The sequence below is a fragment of the Heterodontus francisci genome, chromosome 32, assembly GCF_036365525.1.
Source record: "Heterodontus francisci isolate sHetFra1 chromosome 32, sHetFra1.hap1, whole genome shotgun sequence".
NCBI lineage: Eukaryota > Metazoa > Chordata > Chondrichthyes > Heterodontiformes > Heterodontidae > Heterodontus > Heterodontus francisci.
Window position 1 is genome coordinate 23,162,431 of NC_090402.1, and position 19,953 is coordinate 23,182,383.

At 42.0% G+C, this 19,953-nt stretch overlaps 1 protein-coding gene across 4 annotated transcripts in view; it reads left to right on the forward strand.

Moving 5' to 3' along the window:
• The first annotated feature begins 14,598 nt into the window (after positions 1-14,598).
• Positions 14,599-19,953, forward strand: part of scai (suppressor of cancer cell invasion) — a 226,242-nt gene continuing 220,887 nt past the window's right edge. For 2 of the 4 annotated variants that reach the window (XM_068012493.1, XM_068012492.1), the window contains exon 1: positions 14,599-14,935. Coding sequence is in view for 2 of the 4 variants with exons in the window: in XM_068012494.1 (XP_067868595.1) it covers positions 14,658-14,672 (15 nt within the window). In the remaining 2 variants the exon portion in view is untranslated. The remainder of the gene's footprint in view (positions 14,936-19,953) is intronic. The other 2 variants (XM_068012494.1, XM_068012491.1) reach the window with 2 other exon arrangements.

The window sequence follows — 19,953 nt, forward strand, 5'->3', positions numbered from 1 at the left end:
GTGAAATCCACGTCACAGATGGCTAGACCTTTGTGGACAGCATTCTTCAAGGTCAGAAGTGAGCACCATTTATTCACCGCTGTTTTCAAAATCCAGCCTTTATTAATTTGTCAGCCTTGATTTGTGAATACTGGCAAGTTATTCAACTGAGAATATGACATGCAATCCAGTTGACATCCAATAGCCTCTTGGGTTATGGACAACATTTTGAAATACTGTTGGAAAATGAATTTTGTTTCTATTTGGATGAGATTAAGAATTGTGTCCTTCAAAGCTGAATTGCTCTGCTTAATTTTTAAAAAATACTTAGAAATGTGCTGTATATTGAGCAGCAAAAGCTCTTGCACTTGTAAGTTTGGCTCAGTAGTGGCACTCTTGTTTCTAAGTGACAAGATTGTAGGGTCAATCTCCAGTCCTGAACTTGAGCACATAATCGAGGTTGATATTTCACTATGGTACTGAGGGGTGACACCTTTCAAATGCAGCATTCAACCAAGGTTCGGTTAAGGTGGATTTACAAGATCCTGTGGCTTTTTTCCCCGCAAGAAATTGAGTTTTTCTGCTGCCCTGGTCAACTTTTAACTTCAATCAACAGCACCAAAAACAGGCCATTCATCTAATTGTTTTGGCTGCCAACCTAATTTAGTTTCAATGCTATGAACAGAGCAGGATCAGGCTTAGCTGTGATCCTCCCCACAGAGGCTTAACTGGGTACTTTCAGTCGAGCCTTGCCAAAGAGGAACGGCCATGTGCTTGTGCAAGCATAAGCTATAATCCAGCAGGAACAGAGAAACTTGGGGTGGGGGATGCTCTTCCAAAAAAAAACGTGTAGTAAAGGAATAGAACACTTGTGTTCAGGTTTGAATGGAATATTCTGCAGTCCAGTGTACACGAGTGCTGTTATAAAACCATGGGTAATAAAGAAAATATAAGATCACCATGTTAATCTAATCTTGATTTGATGGGGGTTTTTTTGTAAACAAAGCAGTTTATTTTGTTTGCTGGATGACTGATCTATTTGTAATTTTTTAAATTATCTAAATGAAAGTTCAGTTATGTAATATAGATGTGGATCATTGATCTGACCACAAGCAACTAAAATAATATATTAATTTTGCATTGTATTCAATTTGCTACATGTTGGAAGAGCTGCAATCTATAAATCAAATTGTTGATGTATCTAACTTTTTAACTGTATGCATTTATAACTTAAAGTATTGTAGTATAACCACACTGTATTGTAATATAGTAATTTACCAGCAGGTGATTTTCATTTCATCATAATGGATAGTAAAGTGTACAGACTACAAATATCTGAGGCCTGTTAGTGACTAATAAATTAAAGCATTATATTTAAGGTATGAATGGAATTGAATATATATGTGACCATATATATATATATATATATATCTCATATCCATACTAAGTAGGGGAACCGTGCTTGTAGAGAATCAGGACTGCACCATTGATGCCATATATTAAATCCATGCTCAAGTAATGTTGAACTGTTGTTTTTCAGACTGAAGGTATACAGTGGGGTTCCCCAGGGGTCTGAGCTAGGGCCACTGTGTTTCTTGATCTATATTAATACTCTCAACTTGGGTGTGCAGGGTGCAATTTCAACATTTGCAGATGAGACAAAACTTGGAAGTAATGTGAACTGTGTGGAGGATAGTGATAGAGTTCAAGAGGGCATAGGCCAGTGGCATGGGCAGATATGTGGTAGATGAAATGTAGAGAAGTGTGAAGTAGAGTATTTTGGTAGGAAGAATGAAGAAAGGAATATAAAATAAAGGGTACATTTCTGAAGTGAGGGTAGGAAGAGAGATCTGGGGGTGTATGTGCACAAATTGTTGAAGGTGGCAGGGCAGGTTGAGAAAGCAGTTAATAAGGTATATGGGACCCTGGCTTTATAGAGACAAAATACAGAAGCAAGGAAGTTGTAGTGAACCTTTTATTTAAACACTGTTTTGGCCTCAACTGCAGTATTGAGTCCAATTCTGGGCAGCACAATTTTTAGGAATAATGTGAAGGCATTAGAGAAGGTGCAGAAAAGATTTATGAGAATGGTTTCTGGGATAAGGGCCTTCAATTATGTGAATTGATTGGAGAAGCCGGGACTGAGCCCCTCCTTTTAAGAAGTGAACATTGAGAGGAGATTCAAAATCATGAAGGGACTGGACAGAATAGATAGGGAGAAACTGATCCCATTGCAGAAAGGCAGGGAGCCAGAGGATGACGATTTAAGGTGAATGGCAAAAGAATTAACTATGATGTGAGGAAATAACATTTTTATGCATTTTGTGATTAGGATCTGGAATGCACTACCTGAGAGTATGGTTATTTTCAAAAGCGAATTGGGTAATTCTGAAGAGAGAAAATTTCCAGGGCTTGTAGGGGAGTGGGACTAGCTGAATTGCTCTTGCAGAGAGCCGGCGCAGAAACTAACCACTGAATTTCCGCCTCTTGTGCTGTAACCGTTCTGTGAAATTCCACATCTACACTGAGGTCCAAAAATGGACTCTTTGCTTCTATTTACTGAAGTTTTTTGCTGCACTTTCATTGCGACCATTACTTAGATAATCTAACATTTCCTTTAGCTTAATGTTAACCAGGTCAAAAGCATCCTTTTCAGCTCAATCCAGCCACTGCTTCTGCCTGTATCTCCATTAACATCCCTGGTGGGCATCTTGGACTCAATTTGGAGGTGCGGATCCTTGGCATACTACTTACCATTAGCTGAGTTTTACAGCCTTTTTATTTTAAAACCACCATCTTTCAGCAATGTAACATTGCCCACATGTACCCCTACATTTCCCCACATTGCTGAAACCTAAATCCATGCCTTTAACAGCCTTGTATTTTCAAATGCTGTCCGAGCCAGCAGTAGCACAAATTACAGCTCATTCAGAATACAATGGGTCACATCCTTATTTTTACTTTGAAGTTCCTCATATCATATCAGCAATATCCTCTAGCAATACTACTGTTGCAACCAAGATGGGAGTAATGCACTGTTAATTCAGTCCCACTACTACACAGGTCATAGCATATTAGTAAAGTTTCCCATCTACTGGAAAGTAGCTAAATTAACCCCCAGAATAAAACACAAAACCAGGTTTCTTTGAACAACAACAAAATTTACTATTAATAAACTAAGTCTTAATAATGTGATAACTCTATTTGTGAAAAAGATTCTTTTAAAATTTCTTATTCTTCCTAACCCGCATGCGCACGCGCGCGCGCGCGCGCACACACACACACACACACACACACACACACACACACACACACACATTTTAAAAACAGTTAACCGAGGGAAGATGCTTTTTCAGTTTACAACTGTTATAGAAATAAAATAATTGGATTATCACAGTCTGGTAGGATATTTCTGGGTCAGTGTAGTCTCCCAGAGTCGAAGAGCCAGATGCCACTTAAAGTCTCTCCAGGCGAGGTTGATGAACAGCCTGTGATAGGTAGGCTTTCAAGTCGATTTGTCTGCAACAGGCATCACACAGGTCTTTCAGCAAAGGGTCTAACAACAGGTCTGCTTGGGTTTTGAAGTAGCAGTCCAGCAATAGAAGCTTTCTTGAGCTTTCAGGATCTCTTAAAACACAAGAGGCTACATGAATCACTCTTGAGGCAGGGATTCATCAGAGATTGGAGGCAATAGGAATCTGCTACCTTTAAAAATGCAGGGCTTCCTCTTTTCTCTCTCCAGGGAACTTTTCCGTTTTCCAGGCAGACCACAGCCACCACCTCAAATGTAGAAGTTCTTTTTCCAAGAGAGGCAAAGGCAAATCTTCTTTTACAGAGAGTAGGTCTTTTTTCTGTTCTGTAAAAACAGGTCCCAGCCAGGTCTCCCTGCATGCTGCTGGTCCAGTCCACAATTTTTTTACAATGCAGAGTGAAACTAAAACCCACATTCAAGTCATGTGACAGTCATAAATCTTCCTGTCATTTCCCTGTTGAGCTGCTTGGAAACAGGTGCTTTGCAGTCGCACCTAGTCCACAACTTAAAACATCAGCTCTTAAAACACTTTTTGCAAAGAAAAATAGAAACACTCATAAAACACTGCATAGACACAGTACCCACTCCTCTGACACTTGGGGTTACTCCTGGCTACTCTCTGCTCCCACATCAGTTGCTGATCCATCAGCCATAATGCTGCTTTCTTCTGGAAGATCATCCTTCAAGCTTGCCACCTCACTCTTCCTTAACTTTTCATTATTCCACTTTTCCCTCTTGTAAAATAGTTTTTGTGGTGGTCAAAAATTTTTTGTTTCAAATGTTTTATAGTAAGTTCTTTTCCAACCTTTGCATTTTAATAACAGAAAATACCCTTGATCACAAGTACTAAATTCAGTTTGGATGAGAAATTGGTGATTTTCTGGTCCGCTTCAACCCATAGTTACATGCTGTTGAAAAATTATATCAGTTGTGGTTATTAAGGGAGCCAGAACTGTGTTGTGTATTCCCAGTAAAATTCCGCCCACGTTGAATATACTAGGATATAAAACAACTTTATGCCCTTATAAATTGAATCTATATCCATGGCTTGTGTGTGTGTAGCATTCAAGATGTGGATTTACAGTATTCATTCAACAAATATTCTAAATTACAAATGGGATACAGGAAACTGGTATGGAGATTAGATAAGCATAATTTACTTTGCAAAAACTAATAAGCAAATTTTCTCAGCTGGAAATAGAAATTCCTATTTCACTTCTCAAGTGTATTTCATTCATAACATTCCTGTGAGCTCAATTTATCAAAAAGAATGAATTAAATGCAACTTTGTTTTCATGACTGCTATTAAAAGTATGTAGTTATTTAGTAACTATTGTGACATTTGCCTCAAGTCACGTCTTCCAATGAAAACAACATTCCTATTAAATTTAGCCATAGCTCATACTTTTTTGAACACAATAGTGAGAATCTTGTTAAGTTTGGACTTCCTCCCAAAATTCTTAACTCCTGTCCACAACAAATAAGCTGTTTCCATTGCAAAGTATTTACAGTACAGAAACAGGCCATTCGATCCAACAGGTCCATGTCAGTATTTATACTCCATATGAGCCTCGTCCTACCAAGTTCATTTGTCAGTTGCAGTCCCAACTCTACAAGTTTATTAATGTCTTCCTGTATTTTGTCTCAGCCTTCATTTGTATTAATAGCCCCCAATTTGGTGTCAGCTGAAAATTTTGAAATTGAACTGCCAATTCTCGAGTCCAAATGGTTTACGTAAATGATGAACAGTCATCCCAGCAGTAATCCTCAAACGCCACTTCCCACCATTTGCCAATCCAAGTAACTGCCTTTAACCCTGATTCTTTGTTTCCTTTTTTGTCATCAGTTTGCTATCCATTCTGCTACTTGGCCGATTCCACATATTTAGTCATGAGTCTACCATTCGGTAAAGGGTTTTTGGAAATCCAAGTATATTATGTCCACTGAGTTATTCCTATCTACCCTTTTTTTCTACTTCAAATAATTCAATTAGGGTAGAGTCATTACAGCATAGCATCTAACATCCAAATTAATTGATTAAATAGAATAGAGATGGCTGGGCAGGTGATGTGTTTAAGGTGTAGTATGTGGGAGCTGGTGGACACCGGTGCGGTCCATGGTGGCCACATCTGCAGCAAGTGCTGCTCGAGGACCTTCAGCTCAGAGTTGATGAGCTGGAGTCCGTGCTGCGGATACTGCGACACATCAGGGAGGGGGAGAGTGATCTGGACGCTGTGTTTCAGGAGACAGTCACCCCTCTTAGATTAATTACATCAAATTTGGACCGTGGTCAGAAACAGGAGGGTGTGACTGAGAGTGAGGCAGGTATGGGGATCCAGAATTTAGCTTTGGAGGAGCCTCAGCCAGTGCCCTTATCCAATAGGTACGTGGTTCTTGCTCCCGGTGTGGACAAGGGCACAGACTGCAGGGAGGATGAGTGAACTGACCACAGCACCATGGTTCAGAGTGCCATTCAAGTGGGGGGAGAAAAGAGAAATGTAGTGGTAATAGGAGATAGCATAGTTAGGGGGATAGATACTGTTCTCTGCAGCAAAGACAGGGAGTACCGAAGGCTATGTTACCTACCTAGTGCCAAGGTTAAGGACATCTCTTCTGGGCTGGAACTTGGAGTGGGAGGGGAAGGATCCGGTTGTCATGGTCCACGTAAGTACCAACGACATGGTAAGACTCTGAAAGAGGTTCTGCTGAGGGACTGAGCAGCTCAGGGCTAAATTAAAAAGTAGAACCTCAAAGGTGGTAATCTCTGGATTACTACCTGAGCCACATGCAAATTGGCATAGGATAAATAAGATTAGAGAGGTAAACGTGTGGCCAAAGATCGGTGTGGGAGAAATGGTTTCCGATTTATGGGGTACTGGCACCAGTACTGGGGAAGGAGAGAGCTGTTCCATTGGGACGGGCTTCATTTGAACCGTGCTGGGACCAGTGTCCTGGTGAATCGTATAACTAGGGTTGTAGATAGAACTTTAAAGTAATTAGTGGTGAGGGAGGGTTCAATTGAAGGGAAATTTAAAAAATCAAAAAGAAACGGGAGAGCAGAGGTGCAGGGTAGTTAAGAGGTTAATGGAAATCCAAGTGTGACAGGAAGGGGCAGAAAATATAACCAGAAGAGTGCAGCAGAAATTAGAATCAGAATGAGTAATAATGGTAAAAAGCTTGAGGCTCGTTATCTGAATGCACGCAGCATTTGTAATAAGATAGACGAGTTGACGGTACAAATAGAAATAAATGAATATGACTTGATGGCTATTACAGAAACGTGGTTGCAGGGTGACCAAGATTGGGAACTCAATATTCAAGGGTATTCGGCGTTCTGGAAAAAAAGGATAAGGAGGTGGGGTAGCTTTGTTAACAAAGGAAGGTATCAGTGCGGTGGTGAGTAGTGATATAGGTGTAATAGATCATGATGTGGGATCAGTTTGGGTGGAAATAAGGAATAGCAAGGGGATGAAGTCATGGGTGGGAGTCGTCTATAGGTCAAAGTAAAAATTGGGAAATAAAGGAGGCGTGTGAAAAGGGCGCTACAATTGTCATGGGTGATTTTAATTTGCATATTGACTGGACAAGTCAGATTAGCAGAGGTAACATGGAAGACAAATTTGTAGAGTGCATCAGGGATTGTTACTCAGAGCAATACGTTGCAGAACCTATCCGGGAACAGGCTATTTTAGATCTAGTAATGTGTAATGAGGAAGGATTAATAAGAAATATTGTAGTTAAGGATCCTCTAGGGGGTAGTGATCACAACATGGTAGAATTTCAAATTCAGTTTGAGGGTGAGCAACTCGGGTCCTCAACTTAAACAAGGGCAATTACGGAGGTATGAAGAAAGAGTTGTCCAAAGTTGGCTGGGAAAATAGACTAAGGGATGAGCAGTGGCAGATATTTCGTAACGCTCAGCAAAAGTTTATCCCGGTCAAAAAGAAGGACTCTATGGGAAGGAACCTGTGGTTAACAAAGGCAGTCAAGGAGAGTATCCAATCAAAAACTAAGGCTTACAAAGCAGCGAAAACTAGTGGTAGGCCAGAGGATTGGGTATTTTTTAGGAACCAACAGTGGATGTCGAAAAAGCTAATAAAGAGGGAGAAAATTGATTATGAAAGTCAATTGACAAGAAATATAACAACAAACAGCAAGAGTTTCTATGGTTATATAAAAAGAAAGAGAGTAGCTAAAATGAGCATGGGACCCTTGGAGGATGCGACTGGAGAATTGATAATAGGGAACAGGGAAATGGCAGATAATTTAAACCAATATTTTGCATCGGTCTTCATGGTGGAGGACACTATAAACATCCCACAGATATCAGATAAGCAAGGAGCTAATGGGAGTAGAGATCTTGTAACAGTCTCTATCACGAGGAACAAAGTATTTGACAAACTAATGGGACTAAAGGCAGACAAGTCGCCAGGACCTGATGGCCTGTATCCAAGGGTTTTAAAGGAAGTAGCTGCAGAGATAGTGGAGGCATTGGTCGAAATATTCCAGAACTCACTGGATTCTGGGAGGGTCCCAGGAGATTGGAAAACTGCTAATGTGACGCCCTTGTTCAAGAAGGGAGGGAGACAAAAAGGAAACTATAGGCCAGTCAGCCTAACATCAGCCGTTGGGAAAATGCTAGAATCCATTATTAAGGAAGAACTAGCAAGACGTTTAGAAAAGCTTAACACAATCAACAGAGTCAACATGATTTTGTGAAAGGGGAATCATGTTTGATAAATTTGCTAGAGTTCTTTGAGGATATAACAAGCAGAGTTGATAAAGGGGAATCTGTAGATGTAGTGTATTTGGATTTCCAGAAGGCATTCGATAAGGTGCCACATAAAAGATTATTGCTCAAGATAGGAGCTCGCAGTATTGGGGGTAATGTATTAGCATGGATTGAGGATTGGTTAACTCACAGAAGACAGAGTCAGGATTAATGGGTTTTTTTCAGGTTGGAAAGATGTAACTAGTGGAGTGCCACAAGGATCAGTCCTAGGGCCTCAATTATTTACTATCTATATTAACTTGGAGGAGGGGACAGCGTGTAATATATCCAAATTTGCTGACGATATAAAAATAGGTGGGTGTTGGGGGTGTTCCAAATTCACCTTGCAATTTCCCTGCTACAGTAGTTAAAGATGTTGTCATCAGGGCTACTACTTAGCTGGATCTTTCTCACAGCTGTTCTGGCTTTAGAAGGCTTTCTCTTGCTGTCCCCCCGTCCCCCCCCCCCCCCCCCCCCCCCACCCGGGAGATACCTTTTAAGGTTGAAACTTGTCAGGTTGGGGTTTCAGTCAGGTGACTAAGGGCTCTCTTCCTGGGGTGATTCATAAAATGTTCCAGGATATGGGAACCATTGTTACACGATGATGTCTGAATGTGGTCCGTTTTGATAAATAGCTGTTACTTCATACCTATTATTTTGGTCTTGGCTTCGGAGTCAGTCTGTCTGCCAAAGTCTTTGTTAGCTCCATTCCTGCAGATAGGAGTTGTGGAATGGGTTGTTTTCCATTTCAATTTGTTTTCCCTAAAGCTAATTCAAACATAGATAATGGGTTTCGTCTTCAACAGACAAACCTGTTTATTGACTGTACAGGAGGGGTCACCTGACCTCTACTCCATTTTGTCTGTGGCACAAATGTGTCCTTTTTTTGTAGTTTAGTTCAACAGTTGACTTTTATTTCATAATTCCTCCAGTTCACTTCATATTTCATCACTCTTCCCTCCATGAGCATGACACCTTTCTCACCTCTTGTCCATTCTATCCTCCCCATTTTCCCTTCTCACCTCTCCTTGCTTAATCTCCCCTCTCCTCTCCTTCTCTTACTCCCCAATTTGCCCTTCTCTTTCCTCTACACTCCCAGCCTATCATCCTCCTCTCCCCTCCTCTGCTTGGTTCAATTATTTTGCTGCCTCTTTATCTTGCTTGATCTGAACATTGCCCTCTGTGCCACACCATTGGAGATCAACACATGACAAGTTTAAAAACTTTGCATTTATTTATGAATAAATATTTAAAGAACAGAACAACATTCTCATACATATAACACAGATCTATTAAAGTGCAAATTTGCTTCACTATTCCCTTCCATCAGAACAATCTTTGATTTTAAAATGTTTCCCCAACCTCCCCCTGCAATATCTTTGACTTTCTTCAGAATTCAACAGATCAAGTTGATCTCCTTTCTTCAGCAAAGTTCCCTTTGATACCAGATAAAGCTCTCTGAAACTGTTCACAAACAGCAAAATGGTCACATTCAAAATTTGTATGACCTTTTGCAAATGAAGCTCAAAGCCCACCTTGCAGTGAATTATCCAAAATGCAAATGTGTGGCACGATATAAACCTTCTTAAAAAAAAAAAAAGTACAATATTCTGATATATGTATATTTTAAAATATAATAATGTTAACCATATTATTATATGGGTGTCACATCATACAAAAAAATTACGATGGTATAGAGACAACTTAGTTTTCCAAACTGCTGGTTGTGTTAACTACCCTCAAGTCAACAAACTACTTTAACAAATAGTTGAATCCATACTCTTAAATGAAACCAATAACCAAGTAGATAGGGTCATACCAACAGTCATCTTGTTATTCCAGAAACAATATACAACCTAGCTTTATTTTGTTACTATTAAGTTTTAAAATTTGCACAACCATAAGAGAACAAAACTTCAGCTTTCTTCATTAGGAATGAGTGGGAAAATTAGGTAAATAAAATGGTGTATACAATCAAACTTTCTTTAGGACCCAATGAGTACACCTTAGGGTTTGTGGTTAACAAACTTTTTTAAATTTCACTGTTTTACTACTCCTTCAAATTGATTTGGCTTAAAATTCTGCTTGTCCCAAGTTGAAATGTTCAAGTGAGTTCTTGATCTCAGCTGATAGGGCTGTTGGATTGTATCAATTATGAACCATTGCTACACTTTTGCTAGAAGCCAATTCAAAAATATTTAGAATTGACCTGGAAGAATCTGCTTGCCTGCCTTCTGGGTTGAAAATGGTATTTGTCATTGATGACTTGGAAAAACTGAAAGAAAATTACATACAACAGTTGACAACTGAAGTTAGAATTTAAACATGTATGCAGAATAGGAGTTCAATGCAGCCTAATGGTTCACGTAATTATGCATGCTTTTTATATACTGTACATCTCCTTTCGAAATGTAATTATTCTTCACCTCCACTAGGTATGCCGAAGAATTATTTCCACTATTGGCTATCATTATTGTGGAGTCTGTTGTTTCTTATGATGTGATTCGTTGTTGTCGATCTGTGCAAAATGTTACATTTTATTTGATGAGTGTGAGTAATATGTGCTCCTTAACTGCAGTGAATCATTGCTAAATTGTCTCTCTGAGAACATATCAAACAAAATATGAATCAGCAACAAAATAAATGATGTACCATTGAAAATGTGATACTGGCATTCCTAGTGTGCAAGACAGTATAGATTAGTGGTGTTGCAAGACCATTTTAAAGACATACATGATTCCACTAGTTTCAGTTGGTATATCATTTTCCTTCCCTACTCATTACTCGTGGAATTTAATTGGAAATAACCCCAAAAAGTTTGTTTTAAACAAATGCTTTTTTACATTGGAATTTTTTCCCCTTAAATTTAGTAGAAACCATGATAGAGATGAACAAAAATAAAAATGTGACAGCAAGAAAAGACCATTCAGCCTACCCTTCTCTACCCTCAGCTGATCACAGATTATTGTCCATCTCTCTCTGTCCTGCTCTAAGCCGCACTTTTGCCCCCCCACTAAATTAAGAATATGTTCATTTTCATTTTACTTTAACATTATCATTTGCTGTGAACTGTTCTTTAAAGAGTAAAATTCAAAATATTCCCTCTCCCCATTACAGAAGAAAATAACACACACTTTGACATTCAAAGAAACTACAAAGACTTGCATTTATATAGAGGCATTCATGGCTTCAGGATGTCCCAAAGCACTTTACAGCCAATTAAGTACTTTTGAGGAGTAGTCACTTTTTATTCCAAAAATATACTTGTATTTTTATTACAAACTTTTATAAATAATTATAAAACAAAGCAGTTCAAATTTGTCATTTTGGAAAGTACAATAGCGATCAGATTCCTTTGATACAGAACATGAGTTGCCTCACAACTCCTTCCATTCCATTTTATATGCAATGTACATTTGCATTACAAAGCAAAAACAAATGTGGTGCATGCAGCCCGAGGGGTTTTATACAGGTTCCAGCCCCTCGGTATTCTATGGCGGGAGGATCTTACATAGTGGCCTTTCCCCATTGAGCCTTTGCGTCGGCTACCCCAAGCTTTAGTGCATCCCTCAGCACATAGTCCTGGACCTTGGAATATGCCAGTCTGCAACACTCGGTAATGGACAACTCTTTGCATTGGAAGACCAGCAAGTTTCGGGCAGACCAAAGAGCGTCTTTTACTGAGTTGCTGGTTCTCCAGCAGCAGTTGGTGTTTATCGCGGTATGCGTCCCTGGGAACAGCCCATTGAGCACAGAGTCTTGTGTTAAAGAGCTGCTCGGGATGAACCTCGACAGAAACCACTGCATCTCTTTCTAGACCTGCTTTGCAAAGGCATATTCCAGAAGGAGGTGGACGACAGTCTCTTCTCCACCGTAGCCACCTCAAGAGCAGGGTGCGGAGGTGGTGAGACTCCAGGCATACCGGAAGGATCTGACGGGGAGGGCCCTTCTCACCACCAGCCAAGTTACATCTTGGTGCTTGTTTTAAAGTTGCGACAATGAGGCATTCTGCCAAATGACTTTGGCAGTCTGCTTGCGGAACCGTCCGACAGGATCCACCATCTTCTTTTCCCGTAGGGCCTTGAGGACATTTTGTACAGACTGCTGTCTGATGGATCTGTGGTCAAAGGTGGTTTTTCCACACAACCATTTCCAAAAAGGATAGGTTGTACGGCACGGTCCAACTGAATGGAGCGTTCCACGGTAATGTGACCAGACCCATCCTTCGTAACACAGGGCACAGATAGAACCTCAGCACATAGTGACACTTGGTGTTTGCATACTGGGGTTCTAAGCACAGCTTGATGCAGCCACAGACAAAGGTGGCCATCAGGATGAGGGCGACATTGGGTACACTTTTTCCCCCTTTATCCCTGGGCGGCACAGTGGCGCAGTGGTTAGCACCGCAGCCTCACAGCTCCAGGGACCCGGGTTCAATTCTGGGTACTGCCTGTGCGGAGTTTGCAAGTTCTCCCTGTGACTGCGTGGGTTTTCGCCGGGTGCTCCGGTTTCCTCCCACCGCCAAAGACTTGCAGGTGATAGGTAAATTGGCCATTGTAAATTGCCCCTAGTGCAGGTTGGTGGTAGGGAATATGGGATTACTGTCCAGAAGAAGAAGAAAAGAAAGAATATAAATGGGTGGTTCGTGGTCGGCACAGACTCGGTGGGCTGAAGGGCCTGTTTCAGTGCTGTATCTCAGAATAAAAATAAATCCAGAGGTTTGAACATCATGTCCCTGCGGACCCGGTCCATTTTCAATCTCCAGACAAAGGGGAAGATGGTTCAGGTGACTGCCACGGCGCAGGAGTGGGGTAGTCACTGATATAATGTAAGAAATGCAGCAGCCAATTTGTACACAGACAGCTCCCACAAACAGGAATATGATAATGACCAGACAATCTATTTTAGTGATAAAAGCAAAATACTACGGATGCTGGAAATCTGAAATAAAAACAAGAAATGCAGGAAATGCTCAGCAGGTCTGGCAGCATCCTGTGATGTTTTTAGTGATGTTGTTTGAGGTATAAATATTGGCCAGGACATTGGGGATAACTCCCATCCCCTTCTTTGAAATAGTGCCATAGGATCTTTTACGCCTGCTAAGAGAGCTGATGGGGCACCAGTTTAACATCTCATCCAAAAGATTGCGCAACGCTTTGTAACATTGTACTGCTGATGACGCCGTGCCTTCCTGGGTCCAGCAGTTCTCAAGCCAATAACATAACAGTTCATTTTTATAATTAGCCATTTTGTGTGGGTTTTTCTGATGCCCCTTAAACAATAACTGATAGGTAACAGATAGGGCAGCATATCCAGTATAAAGAAAGATTTACATCTATATCTTGCCTTTCATGATCTCAGCACGTCATTGAGCACTTTTTGAAACATAGTCACTGTTGTAGGAAATGCGACAGCCAATTAGTACACAGTGAATCCCACAGGTAGCAATGTGATAATGACAAGGTAGACTGTTTTAAGTAATGTTGATTGAGTGATAAATAGTGGCAAGGACACCAGGGATAATATCCCTGCTCTTCTTTGAAATAGTGCTGTGCGATCTTTTACCTGAGAGGATAGACTGAGCCTCAGTTTTAACACTTTATCAAAAGATGGCACCACCAACAGTGATGCAGTCCCTCAGCAGTGCACTTGGAGTGTCAGCCTAGATTTCTGTGCTTAATTCTCTGGAGTGAGATTTGGACCCACAACCTTCTTAATCCGAGGTGAGAGTGCGATCAGATGAGCCATAGCTGAACAAATGGAAGGACTAAAATAGTTGTGAATGTGACCAGAATTTTCGCTTCCTTTCCTTCTCTTTGTTGGGAAAATGGAAAGTTGGACACGTGCCAGTTTTCTTTTTACTCTGCCAATGTAGTGTTGGAGAGCACAGGGAATTTCAGATTTGGTATAGATTGGGGGAGCAGAGGGAAGTTGTTCATTCATCTATGATGGTTACAATTACTTTCTGGATTCGTCAAAGTATTCGGGTGGAGGAAAGAATATTTTTGCCGATCTTTGCAGCGCTTTATGTAATGAAAAAAATTGTGGGAATAATAAATAAAACATCTTAACGTTTTATGAACGACGCAGAATCACTGATTGGCTGAAGGTTTCCAAGCACCCTGCACCCCAGCCGTAACACCAGAGCCAACCAAACCTGAAGCAATCTCACCCCGCCCACCCTCTGTGATGTCATACGATTGACGTCGATCTCGACCCAATGTGAGAGAAGGATCTCTGGCAGGGGGTGGGACTGTTGAAGGGCATGGGCCAATGGTTGTGGCGGGGACGGTGAAAGGAGGCGGGGCTGCTGCGGCGCCTCGAAGCTAGTGTGAGCCGCGCGTAGTAAAAGGCGGTGGGGCCGGGTTGGAGCTGATGGCAGTTATTCAGGTGCGGTGGTCGATGGCGGTGAGGATCGAAACAAAATAAACGACGGTACTTCATTGATCGGCGTTCAAGGGCGGAAAAAAACCCCCGAAACAGTGGGAGCCAGCGGTTTTACTGCGTCAGAGCGAAAGGGGTCCGAGTGAGGTTCCCGGGAGGGATAACGGCGATCGGCCCGAGCGCTTCCTGTTTTCAAAGCTTGGCCGTCCCCTTCCTCCGAGTTAGGCCGTGTCTTCCCGAGGATTTAATTAGAAAGTGAGCGGGAGAAGGTAAGCCAGGGGATGGGGGGTGGTTTGTGATGTGTAGGGGTGGGAACCCCAGCAGGTGGACATGTTGGCTGTGCGCTACTTCAGTTCACGAAGCACCTCTGCAAAGTGGGTGCTTCCAGTCCGCGGTACAGGCGTCGCTTATTTCCTTCGGGTTATCTGATCGTATGTTTTTGTTTCTGCAGAATGTTTATTCTAAATGTCCCGAGAGCGCAGAGAGCAAAATATCACTGAAAGTTCAACCTATATCCAAGGTTTGGGGGGGGGGGGGATGCTTCGAAAGGCTTCATCAATCTTGTGCTATCCGTAATAATCACAGAATCGTTACAGTACAGAACGAGGCCATTCGGCCCGCCGTGTCTTTGCTGGCTCTCTGAAAGAGCAATTTACCCAGTGCCATTTCCTCCGTCTTTTTCCTTAAACCCTGCACATTCTCCCTTTTCAGATAACAATCCAATTCCCTCTTGAATGCCTGGATTGACCCTGCCGCCACCACACACTCAGGCAGTGCATTTCAGATCCTAATCACTTGCTGTGTGAAAAAGTTTTTCCTCATGCTGTCATTGCTTTTTTTTTTTGCTAATTAATTACCTTAAATCTGTGCCCTCTTCTCGATTTTCCACTGATGGGAACAGTTTTTCCCTACCCCTCATGATTTTGAACACCTCTATCAAATCTCCTCTCAGCCTTCTTTTCTCCAAGGAAAATCAGTCCCAAGTTCTCCAATTCTCGTGAATCTTTCCTGTATCCTCTCTAAAGTGTGGCACCCAGAACTGGACACAATACTCCAGTTGAGGCCGAACCAATGTTCTATAAAAGTTTAATGGAACTTCCTTGCTTTTATACTCTATACCCCATTAATAAAACCTAGGATGCAGTATGCACTATTAACTGTTCTCAATCTGTCCTGCCACTTTCAATGATTTATGCACATATATACCCAGGGCTCTCTGCTCCTGCACCCCCTTCAGAATTGCACCCTTTATATTGTAGCTCCGTGTTCTTCCGACCAAAATGAATCACTTTACACTTCTCTGCATTAAATTTCATCTGCCACTAGTCCACCCATTCCACCAGCCTGTCTATGTCCTTTAGAAGTTCTACACTATCCTCCTCACCGTTCGCAGTGTTTCCAAATTCTCTATCATCTGCAAATTTTGAAATTGTGCCCTGTATATTACGGTCTAGATCATTTAATATATATCAGGAAGAGGAAGGGTCTTAACACTGACCTCTGGGGAGCTCCACTACAAACCTTGCTCCACTCTGGAAAAACAGCCATTAACCACAACTCTCTGTTTCCTGCCACTCAGACATCTTTGTTTCCATGTTCCTACTGTCCCTTCTATTCCATGAGCTATAACTTTTCTCACAAGTCTGTTGTGCGGCACTTTATCAAATGCTTTTTGGAAGTCCATGTTTGTCCTACTTTCCCATTTGTGGGAATATACCTTAACTGTGCCCAAACTATCTCCTCTTCAAAGGCAGCCCATTGTTCAGTTACCATTTTGCCTGCCAACCTTCAATTCCAATTTATCTGGGCCAGATCCATTCTTACCCCATTGAAGTTGGCTTTCCCCCAGTTAATTATTCTTACTCTGGATTGTTCCTTGTCCTTTTCCATAGCCAACCTAAAGTTTATGATACAATGATCACTGTCCCCTAAATGTTCCCTCTATGTCTTTCCTGCTGGTTGGTGGCCTATAGACTACACCGCGCAATATAAATTGTACCTTTTATTTGTTCCTCCGCTCTAGACAAATAGATTCTGTCCTTGACCTCTCTGGGACATCTCTTTTATCAAAACTGCCACCCCTCCCTCTTCCTACCTATGTTGTGGGTACCAATGTGGACCGTGACAAGGGCCTTTGACAAGGTCTCTCATGGCAGACTGGTACAAAAGGTGAAGTCACACGGGATCAGAGGTGAGCTGGCAAGATGGATACAGACCTGGCTCAGTCGTAGAAGACAGAGGGTAGCAGTGGAAGGCTGCTTTTCTGACTAGTGGTGTTCCGCAGGGATCAGTGCTGGGACCTTTGCTCTTTGTAGTATATATAAATGATTTGGAGGAAAATGTAGCTGGTCTGATTAGTAAGTTTGTGGACGACACAAAGGTTGGTGGAGTTGCGGATAGTGATGAAGATTGTCAAAGGATACAGCAGGATATAGATCGGTTGGAGACGGGCGGAGAAATGGCAGATGGAGTTTAATCTGGACAAATGTGAGGTAATGCATTTTGAAAGGTCTAATGCAGGTGGGAAGTATACAGTAAATGGCAGAACCCTTAGGAGTATTGATAGGCAGAGAGATCTGGGCGTACAGGTCCACAGGTCACTGAAAGTGGCAATGCAGGTGGATAAAGTAGTCAAGAAGGCATACGGCATGCTTGCCTTCATCGGTCGGGGCATAGAGTATAAAAATTGGCAAGTCATGCTGCAGCTGTACAGAACTTTAGTTAGGCCACACTTAGAATATTGTGTGCAATTCTGGTCGCCACACTACCAGAAGGACGTGGAGGCTTTGGAGAGGGTACAGAGGAGGTTTACCAGGATGTTGCCTGGTCTGGAGGGCATTAGCAATGAGGAGAGGTTGGATAAACCCGGATTGTTTTCACTGGAACGACGGAGGTGGAGGGGCGACATGATAGAGGTTTACAAAGTTATGAGCGGCATGGACAGAGTGGATAGTCAGAAGCTTCTTCCCAGGGTGGGCGAGTCAGTTACTAGGGGACATAGGTTTAAGGTGAGAGGGGCAAAGTTTAGAGGGGATGTGCGAGGCAAGTTCTTTACACAGAGGGTGGTGAGTGCCTGGAACTTGCTGCCGGGGGAGGTGGTGGAAGCAGGTACAATAGTGACGTTTAAGAGGCATCTTGACAAATACATGAATAGGATGGGAATAGAGGGATATGGTCCCCGGAAGTGCAGAAGGTTTTAGTTTAGGCAGGCATCAAGATCGGCGCAGACTTGGAGGGCCGAATGGCCTGTTCCTGTGCTGTACTGTTCTTTGTTCTTTATGACTGCTGACTGTTCATTCTCGCACCCTTGACCCTGGCACCAGGGAGGCAACACACTATCCTAGACTCAAGTCTGTCTATACACCTATCCAATCTCCTATCACTATTGCTCTTCCAGTCTTCTTTGTGTCCCCCTGTTCAGCTGAGCCAGCTGTGCTGCTATGGACTTGGCTCTGGCTGCACTCCCCAGATGAACCATCACTTTTCTCAGTATTCAGAACTGAATATCAGTCGGAGAGTGATACGCACTCAGGGGACTCCTGCACTACCTGCCTGTTTCTTTTTGGCTGCCTGGTGGTCACCCATTCCCTCTCTGCCTGCATACTCTTAAGCTGCAGGATGACTACATCTATAAATGAGCTATCCACGAAGCTCTCAACCTCACGGATGCACCGTAATGACGCCAGCTGTTGCTCAAGTTCTGAAACCCAGAGCTCGAGCTGCTGCAACTGACGACACTTCCTACACATATGGTACATATGGTTATATGACACAGGAGTGTCCTGGAGTTCTCTCATAGCACAGGAGGTGCACTCCAGAGGTTGAGCAGCCCTGCCATTCCTCTATATCTATTAGATAATAAACCTTGATACGCCTTATAAACCTTGCTACTACTAATGAATACCCGATTTTCGAGAGAAAAAAAAAATCACAATTGAAATAATTTAAATATGGCAGATTATTGTCACGTGACAAGAACCAGATCATAATTTGTGGTTGCTTGTGGCACCTCGTTTTCTTTTTAATGGGCCACAAAGACTAGAGATTCAGGTATTCACAAAAAGTGGCCTGTTTGCATGTTGTCAAGTCACCTTGGACTGTTAGTTAATTTCGAAGAAAGAGATTTCATTTACATATTACCTTTCTTGACCTCAGGATGTCCCAAAGCACTTTGCAGCCATTTTTTGAATTATCATCAGCGTTGTAATGCAGTGAAATGCAGCAGCCAATTTCTGCATAGTAAGGTCCCACAAATAGCAATGAGATAACTGACACATTTCTTTTAATATTGGTTGAAGTTATAAATATTGGCCTGGACTTCAGGAAAGCTACCCTGCACTCTTTTGATTAGAGCCATGGGATCTTTCACGTCTACCTAAGTGAGCAGATGGGCTGCTGGTTTAATGTCTCATCTGAAAGATAGGACCTTCCGCAGTTTAGCGCTGAGAAGCTGGTAGCTTGCATTATTTGCACAAGTCTCTGGAGTGGGGCTTGAACCTATGACCTTTTGTGGCAGAGACAAGAGTGTGACTACTGAACCACAGCTAACATCAAGCTATGTTACTATGTTTGGAACAAAAACAAGAAATGCTGGAATCACTCAGGTCTGGCAGCATCTGTGGAAAGAGAAGCAGATTTAACGTTTCGGGTCAGTGACCCTTCTTCGGAACCAGGTCACTGACCCGAAACGTTAACTCTGCTTCTCTTTCCACAGATGCTGCCAGACCTGCTGAGTGATTCCAGCATTTCTTGTTTTTGTTTCAGATTTCCAGCATCCGCAGTATTTTGCTTTTATTACTATGTTTGGAATTCCCTCACTGACCCTGGACCTCACTATCCTTTTAAGAGTCTCCTTAAAACCTACCTTTGACCAAACTTTTGGTCACTTTGTAGTTCTGTGCCAAATTTTGATTGATAATCACTCCTGTGAAGCACCTTGGGATGTTTTACCATGTTAAAGATGCTACATAAATACAATAATATAAAAGCAAAATACTGCAGATGCTGGAAATCTGAAATAAAAACAAGAAATGCTGGAAATGCTCAAGCAGGTCTGGCAGCATCTGTGCAGAGAGAAGCAGTTAACGTTTCAGGCCAGAGACCCTTCTTCAGAACTGACAAATATTAGAAATGTACAAGGTTTTAAGCAAATAAATTGGGGGTGGGGCAAGAAATAACAAAGGTGAAGGTGTTGATAGGACAGGGTCACAGAGAATAACTGACCAGAAGGTCATGGAACAAAAGCGAACTGTATGTTAATGGTGCGCTGAAAGACAAAACGTTAGTA